Source organism: Takifugu flavidus, chromosome 20 (assembly GCF_003711565.1).
Source record: "Takifugu flavidus isolate HTHZ2018 chromosome 20, ASM371156v2, whole genome shotgun sequence".
In the NCBI taxonomy this organism is placed as follows: domain Eukaryota; kingdom Metazoa; phylum Chordata; class Actinopteri; order Tetraodontiformes; family Tetraodontidae; genus Takifugu; species Takifugu flavidus.
In genome coordinates, this window is record NC_079539.1 from 11534627 (window position 1) to 11543580 (window position 8954).

The window sequence follows — 8954 nt, forward strand, 5'->3', positions numbered from 1 at the left end:
TTCTCCCTGTTTTTTTCTAGGTGTCCTGGAAATCTGCTGTGCTCCCTTGGGGAAGTTCAATCCCCAAAAGTCTGCCCTCCCATCATCTGACAGATCTCCTTGCTATGGTTTATTTCATATTCAGTGAGTGAATTGATCTAAATGGATCTTTGCTACCTTTCACCAGTGGTGTGGTGCTCTGAGACTTGTTTTTCTCCAACTGGGATAGAACTGGAGTGCCATTCAAGAAGGGGCTGATAGGTTACAGCTAATCTGTTCAAACTGAACAGTAATGTTCATGTTTCTTGAGTCAAAAGCAGAATTTAGTGTTCTAGGAGTTTCTTTGCTCCGAAGCTGCAGAATCGTACACAACCTGAGGACGATGCAAACCAGGAGGACAAAGATCATCACCATTTTTTCTAATCCAGGCTGACAGGAGTAGCTGTGATCCTGAACATCCTAAAGTGAGACCTGAGTGTACAGTCCGATCTGTGGTTTCTGGCTCCTGGGTGCAGCTGACAGCTGGTGAGGGATGAGGATGCATCATTACATTATTATATACAGTGCATAGAATAAATCCAGGGGCCCATATGGGGCGTCATACGGAGATCTAACTCACCCATCCTTCAGGGCTTGATGGACCGTATTCAGAATCATTAAAACAAACAAACAAAAAAAAGCAATACAGTGTTGCTTGAAAGAAAAGACCAGAGAAAAATGTTTTATTTGTGATGATTGCGTGCACCAATTTACTGGAAAAAACCCTCTGGTGTGCTATTTTGTTCAGCCCTTTATTAACTGATGTTAACCTTTCAAAAACGTATTAATGTACTCCTGTTTATCCAAAAGATTTAAGTGACAATAACAGGACTGGCAAAAATACTGGAAAATATATCCAGGTATAATATTTAATTGAACATGTTTTCTACTATGATCATATACTGTGATTCATTGCGATCATGATTATTCAATTCTTTATTTCTATGTCTATTTATTTTCTAATGCAGGAGCGACAACAGTTTGATTGTTTTGGTGACTGTATGGTTTTCTGTGCATATTTTGCATCCTTGTTTTGCTGAGTTCGCACTTGCGGCCCCGCTGCGGCGCGGTGCGGCACAGTGCGCTGCGGTGCGGTGTCGGCGCTTCCCTGCCTCCATCAGAGCGCCGCCTCGGACGCTGCTGCTGCTGCTGCTGCGGCATCTCTTCATCGAATAGAAGAGCTGAATCTGCCGACTGTGACGCTCCGGGTTAATTAATGAGCAGACAGGAGGACAGAGACGCCACCATTTTCTTCAGGACGCCGCGGCTGAATCGCAACATTTGCAGGTTATAAACCGAGCAGCATGCCGGCACAAACACCCCCTCCCCCCATCCCCTCATCGCCCTACGTTCTGCGTCGACAGTCAGTGCGTCACACTCGGGCTCCGTCGCTCCTTCATTTCTGTGCGCTGAGCCACAAATCACGGCCTCTGTCATCTTCATGGCCGCGGTTTGACTCCTCGGTCTGTTGCTCCCCGCCGATGCCCGTCGCGTAACCGCAGATCTTCTACCTCCGCAGATGATCTGTCGGGAGTGCGCGGCGTGTTCGCGTCTGGGGCCTGAGCCCGCCTCGGTGCGTCCTGGTGGCCGCTGCATCCACATCCCGGCCGGCTGTTGAGCGCATCGTCCGGCAGAGGGGCAGAATGGTGCGTATAGCCAGCGCGTTGGGGCTCGTCATGTTCAGCGTGGTGCTCCTCATCCTCTCACTCATCAGTTACGTGTCCATCAGGAAGGACTTCCTGCTCGGCAGCCCCAGATATGGAGGGCCTAGGATGTCCATGTTTCATTCAGGCTTTCGGTGAGTCCAGCTTAAACTGCTGTAGCTGCATGTTCAGATGTGATTCAGGAGAGCTAAGAGCACCTCTGGGAGCTTCCTAATGTGATGTCTGTTGACTGTTTAGGAAGCTCTCATCTGTAGACAGATCTCCATTTGCATACTCGCAATTTCAGTGTTTCGGTTGGTGCATCAATATATGGCTGTAGCCTGATGTCACCCATCAACGTGTTCACACCTGAGACCTCTCCTGATGAGGCCGCTCGCGTGATTTCAGCTCAGAGTAGCCAGGACCCGGCTTTGACCAGCATTCAGAGCAGATACATACCCCCATTTCAGACCACAACAAGGAAGTCAGTATATGTCTTTAAGGAAACCTTAAATGGCCGACTGGATACATTTCACAGAGAGAGAATTTAATTTTTCTTCTTTCATTTACTGATTTGCCTCTACTGGCTCAAAAAGATGATGCTTTAACATTCAAGTTACATACATACCTTCACCCCATGTGACCTTTCTACTGGTCTACTGGCTATCTTTGTTTCCTGGTGAAGGCCACGTGAACTTTGGCCACTTTAATGCGCAGCCTCTAGCAGAGAGTGAAACATGCTGCACAGAAACACGCTGCTGGGAAAGTTGTGCCGTTAGACACTGATGTATCTACATGCTCATTCAGTCTTTACTGGGGTACTGCTACAGCAGATCCTCTATAGCGAGCTGTCGGCCACCATATTCAAAAAATATCTACATGAGCTCCAACTGCTACCATAAATAGAGTGGTCAGACACGTCAGCATTCAGCTGACAGCTGTTTACTGCTGAGGGCAACATCCATGAATCTGCTGAGACTTTCACAAGCTTCGTGGTCATTTCCCAGCCTCCATACAACTCTAGCTTTTAGTTTTCATTCACTTGTTTCTATGTTAAATATAATTTTTAAGCCAGTTTCACTGATTTTGTTTTACATTCTTCCCACAGTGAGAGGCCACCACGAAAACCTGCCCTAAGGTGACCTTTGAGTTAAAACACAGCCACTCTTTCCTTCATTTTCAGTTATTCCAAAGAAAGTTTATATATTGTCTGTTATTTCAAGTTTTGAACATATCTGTGTTGCATACAAGCATCAGCTGCTTCTGCTTGAGCTATTTTTGTTAAAAGCAACTAATCTGCTTGACCTAATCTGAGGTCCAGGAACGGCGTGATGTTGGATGATGGAGAAAGTTCTTCAGTACTTATGCATCATTGGAAATGTTTCACCTTTCGTCCACTTTGTGGATGTAATTCAGTCGTCACTGAGCAGCGTCACAGCATCCCGTGAGTGTCAGCGTATCACGTTCTCTGGGTGGAAGCATCAAAAGCTTTCACATCTGATTCTGTCCTCTGCATAAAAGCGCAGCCAGCCAGCGTGGACTGTTTTGATCTTAGTGCGACATTCCAAACACAGTTTGTAACTACTTTAAAATATCTGACATCATGCCAAAACATCTGGTGTGCGAACACCCACCCGATTGCCGACAATCAGAATTCATGAGCAGCCATGAATCTGTTTTGGTGTAACCAAAGTTTGCCATTAAACAGAAAATATCTTCCCAGCACGTTTGAAACTGCCCGAAACTGCCTTTTCTTAGCTTATCAGCTGTTACTATGTGACTGTGTGTTCTGGTGGACTGTTGTCCCTACCCCTCTGCTGGGGTGGACTCCAGCCTCCCCCTGGTACCCTGACTAGGTCTGAGGGGCAGGTAAGAGCAACCGGAGCTAATCTACCCAGGCTCGGCTTCATGCTTGTGTTGGGTTGACTCTTGTACACGTGGGTCCCAGAACCACTTGCAAGCTGTCTATCTTGATGGTGACCACATCAGTAGCAGTGAAGTTGACTGTTTTCTAAGTTTCAGATGGTACAGTGGTGAGTATGAGACGGGCGGGTATTCGTTCAGCTTCTTGCACTGCAAAAATGCTCATCTTATCAAGTTTAACCACTGAAGTTCTTCAAAGTGACCACTTGAATATAAAGAGAATGGAAGAAGGACATGGAAACTAATCTGACATGTTCAGGAGATGACTTGCTAAGATGGACAGAACCTCTGCCTTTTTGCCCTTTTTTGGGTTGATTTTATTGCAGATTTAAGAAAGAGGCCTAAAATCTGTGTTTACACTCAGCCGGCAGTGTAAACGGATCTGAATCTGCAGCTAACCTGCTGATTTTGTTTATCTTTTTTGCTAAATGTCTCCTCAAACACTTTCATTGGGCTCCTAGTGGAAGTGTTTTATAGACCAAGTGATATTTATGATACTTCATGCATCTGTTTCTTTCGAACATGCATGGTGCAGAATAAGTCCATGAATCCAAATCTTGCTTTTTCTTGTCTTGTCATGAACCATGAAAACCAGATCAAGTATACGTTTCTCCTATAAAGGAGCTTACAACATAATACAATTAGGTATCTATTGTGATATATATATTTTTTAATTTATGAAAGTCTTGATCGCTGATTTGAATGTTTGTCTATGACAGCAAAGCTCAGTCTTCTCTAATCTTCTACTCTTCCTCCTCTGCAGCTCCCAGCTGGCCATGAAGTACCTGGATCCTGTTTTCACACCTCTGACCAGTTCTCTGAGCGAGGACCTGCAGAACGCCTCCAAATGGAGCTTCAACAGCTCTGCTTTTGCACAGCTGAAGTAGGTTTCTCCATCAAACTACACTAGCTGCTCTAGAGGTATCTGTCCATTAAGGAAGACGACATTAGAATCATTTATATATTAAACAATAATACTTTTATTACAATGATTAGGCCCAGAAATCCAACATCACCTGAAAATAATCATTTTAATGGACTGTAGATTAAGTTAATGCCATAGTCATCATCATTACAACTCCTCAAAACTGGGATCATAATGTTTATCAAATATTACAGAGCAGGGATTAAAGCCATCATAAGCTTCACTCATTACAATTACACAGTCATGCAGCGGCAGTTGTGCACAGTTTGATGAGCAGCACTTGACAGGATTTAACAGAGGGTTACAAAGGAGAATGCAAGTTTCTTTTAATCAGCGTTGGTTGTTGAGGTGATGATTTATGTTGCCTGAAACTTCAGCCTTTGTAAATGTAGCGAAAGCGCAGCTAAATCTGCTGCTGCAGATCAAATGGACATCTCCATTCAGGCCACCATGTTGACATGCAGCCCGGTCTCTTGATACAAACAACACGTTTCACTCCTGAGATGTTGCTATGGTAACTGGTAACTTCATGCATTCGGACTTCTGTGGACGGTCCATCACAGGCTGTGATGACTTGGACTGCAGGACCACAGGCATTAGCCAGAATAGCTCACTGTAGCATAGCTGCGATTATTGGTGCTTAGGCCAAACCCTCATTGAGACCCTCGCTTGTGTCTCTGAAGCAGGTTCTGTTCGATCGGTTCCACTGTTACAACAGCATGTCCAACCTGTCTTGCAGAAACGAGATCTCTCAGTACATTGACGTCCCCCGTAATTTCACGCTGACCAGAGATTCAGTGCGAATCGGGCAGCTGATGCATTACGACTACTCCAGTCACAAGTACGTCTTCTCTATCGGGGAGAATTTCCGCTCGCTCCTTCCCGAGACGTCACCCATCCTCCAGAAACACTACAACGTCTGCGCCGTGGTCGGCAACAGCGGCATCCTGACCGGCTCGCGCTGCGGCCAGCAGATCGATCGGTTTGACTTTGTCTTCCGGTGCAACTTTGCCCCAACTGAGATCTTCAAGAAGGACGTTGGAAGACGCACCAACATGACGACCTTTAACCCCAGTATCCTGGAAAAATACTACAACAATTTGCTGACGGTACAGGACAGGAACAACTTCTTTCTGAGTTTGAAGAAGTTGGACACTACCATCCTGTGGATACCAGCATTTTTCTTCCACACGTCAGCGACGGTCACCAGGACGCTGGTGGATTTCTTTGTGGAGCATCGAGGTCAGCTGAAGGTCCGGCTGGCCTGGCCTGGAAATATCATGCAGTACATTAACAAGTAAGACACACCGTTGAGCTCTCTGTCCTCATCAATGCCTCTGCAGTTTGTTTTCCTCAGTGCTTTATTGTTTGGTCATCTTAGTTTTGTAGACATCTCGTTTTTCTCCTGTCATATTTTATGCATTTTGGAAAACACTCATAAAAGCACAACTGCTGTTCGGCATTATTTCATCTGCGGATCAATAGATTTACTGCATTCGAACAAGTTTTTCCAGCAGCGGGATTGGAATTTGGGTTCAATAGCCATGTAGTCCAGATGTGGTTGGTGGTAATAAAGGTTCATGTCACTCAGGACAGCAGTCTGGTTTGGTGGAGAGGTTGTGAAATCAATGGTTCTACGGAAAGAAGATGAAATCATTTAAAGCTAGACTTTTCATGGCCGTGTCCAGTAATAAGCAATAACAGGGATTTGCAAGCGAGTCAGCCGTTTGGATTATTTAGTGCCATATTGAAAGGTGTCAGTTCCTGTCTGTGTTTACAATATTGCAGTGTATTTCTGGCAGTGGCCGCACATAGTGGTATTGATTGGTGCCTTATATTGCAAAAAGAGAGATTTAGGGGCTCCAAAGCCGGATTATGAGGCAGCAGCTATTTAGTGAAAGGTATGGCACAGAGCTGTAACTTTGTGTGTGGAGGGGGATTTAGGGCTGTCGCCGCAGCAGAGCTACAGTAGCTAATCTTCACCAATCCCATTAACTACCTGCTCTGGAAGAATTGCTCTGTTTAAGCAGCTCAGGCAGCTTTCAGCACCTCAAGTACTCTTGGAAACTCCATTGTCGAAGCCAGCTTGGACAGTTCTACCTTCGAGCACGACCAACAGAATGTCCGGATGCGTCGGACCTTAATGTAGGACGGAGCTGGTGGTCACTAATCAGGTTGTTATATTGTGCTTGTGCTCCACAGCTACTGGAAAACCAAGCAGCTGTCGCCAAAGCGCCTCAGCACCGGTATCCTGATGTATACTCTGGCTTCCTCCATGTGTGATCAGATCCACCTGTACGGATTCTGGCCCTTTGGCTGGGACCCAAACACAGGTAAGGAACTCCCGTACCACTATTATGACAAGAAGGGCACCAAGTTCACCACCAAATGGCAGGAATCCCATCAGCTGCCCACCGAGTTCAAACTGCTCTACAAGATGCATCGAGAAGGTCTGCTGAAGCTCAGCCTCTCCCACTGCGCATAGACCTGCAGAAACTCCTCCAAACTCCTCCGGGGCTCCTGCACGCTTTGCATCACGCAGGAGGCCCACAAAGGGACCGTTTTTAAATTCCTGCCTTTTGGTTTGTTTTCACTGAAGACCAGAAATTAATGATTGGTCCATAAGAAGCTCTGTAAATGCACCTGAAGTGATAGATTAATTATTAATCTCTTGGTAGAAAAAGACATAGATTTTAAATTAAGACGGTTCATTTTAAGGCAAAAACTGTATATTGTATTAATGCCTCTTCTCACATGTCTGAACTACTTGCGTCATCCTGTGCTGCATGTCTGAGAAGGCAGCAGCATCTGCAGACGATGCGTTAAAGTGGAAATCATATGAATGTACGATCCTGCTTTATGTTAATGTGAAACATGTAGTAAAGTATTTTTTTTTTTTTTTTACATACAACAGCACACTGCACGGGATGCTGCATGACCTACACCAGGGGTGTCTAGACCCAGTCCAGGAGCGGCCTAGGCCAGCCGGGTTTTCTGTCCCACCAGGTAGGATCGAAAACCCGGCTGGATTGTGCCACTCGAGGACTGGGTCTGGATCTAAGCTGTAGGGCGCAGTTGGCCCAAGAAATAGATCCTGCTCCATTAAGATTGTTGTACTGCTCTCTGCTGCTAATGTCAATAAGATTGCCATCCAGCATTCCCTTTAAAGCTCAGGTGCTCGGGTCCTTGGCACAACTAGCTTATAGCACACAATATGACAGAGAAACGGCTTCTGAGATGTGAGTTTCAGGGTGTGAGCTGTCATCCGATTGTATATTTTATTAGTTCCTGCAGGGGCGCAGCAACATTTCTTGCACCATATTGGCCAAAAGACCCCTGGAATCTGAAACAGACACAGTGTCACTTTAGGCGTTTAAAGGGCCTGAAATGACCAAATGACAGTAACCAACCAATGACGGTGACCAACATCTGACCCTCATTCACACCCTCCGGTGTCTTCAGTTTCAGTGGGGGGGGGGGGCACTCCTGTGTGGTGAACAGCTGAAAGGTTAATTGTCTGTAATAATGAGGGTCTATCAGGAGCGTTCTTTACTTCAGCCATACAGTCGACCTCAGATTCAGATGAATGACGTCATTCAGTGCAAACGGGATGAGCACATGTTTATGTTGACCAGAATAACCCTCATAACCCCCTCAGTGACCTCCCTACTGTAACCCCCCCCCCCCCTTCGTTATCCTACATATCACCATCCAATATTAGCTGAACTGTGAAGTTGAAGTTAAAATTCAGGGAGTTTGGCTGAGTTTAAGTCTGATGTGGTTTGTTATTGCTTTATTTCAGTCTGTGCTTGTGCCTTTTGAACACACACACACACACACACACACACACACACACACACACACACATGAACACACGCCTACATACACACACATCCATATACAAATGAGGCTAAAGAGTAACTCACAGGAAGAATCAGACACTTGAAACACTATTTAAGAGACAAACGATTGTTGACAGTAATTTGCGATTTTACCATATCGTCTGTTTATTTCTTGTGAATTTTTCCATGATTGTATTTTTGGTATTTTGAACGATGTTGCTTGTTTAATGGATATTAACATATTTAGACATGTGGCCCGATGTGCTGTAGATGAACCTATTTAAATGTATGACCTCTGAACACACACACCAACTGGATGTAATCAATAAAGTGAAGAAATGGCCAGTTCAATCACGACTCTGTTTTTTACCACAGTATTTACATCATATTCCCAAAACCTTTAGGACCAAACGCCATCCCACATTCCACGCCTTCCGAGCTGCGTGATGACCTCCGGCCCCGCTGACCCACTCGGCCGGCTCTGTGCTCTGTGCTCTGTGCTCTGTGCCTCTCCTCTCCTCTCCTCTCCTCCTCTCCTCTCCTCTCCTCTCCTCTCCTCTCCTCTCCTCTCCTCCTCTCCTCTCCTCTCCTCCTCCTCTCCTC

General features: G+C 45.6%; 1 protein-coding gene across 5 annotated transcripts; it reads left to right on the forward strand.

Moving 5' to 3' along the window:
• Positions 1-1087: 1087 nt before the first annotated feature.
• On the forward strand, positions 1088-8702 carry st8sia3 (ST8 alpha-N-acetyl-neuraminide alpha-2,8-sialyltransferase 3). 5 transcript variants are annotated; one of them, XM_057019246.1, is made up of 6 exons: positions 1096-1305; positions 1538-1816; positions 2770-2799; positions 4348-4467; positions 5249-5806; positions 6712-8702. In XM_057019246.1, exons 2-6 carry the CDS (start codon positions 1662-1664, stop codon positions 6992-6994), a joined length of 1146 nt encoding a protein of 381 aa, XP_056875226.1. In that variant the 5' UTR covers positions 1096-1305; positions 1538-1661; the 3' UTR covers positions 6995-8702. The 5 variants fall into 5 exon arrangements, with proteins under 5 accessions (XP_056875228.1, XP_056875226.1, XP_056875229.1 ...); XM_057019249.1 differs by lacking the exon at positions 1096-1305 and having other exon boundaries at positions 1361-1664; positions 1748-1816; XM_057019250.1 differs by lacking the exons at positions 1096-1305; positions 2770-2799 and having other exon boundaries at positions 1362-1664; positions 1748-1816.
• The last annotated feature ends 252 nt before the right edge of the window (positions 8703-8954 follow it).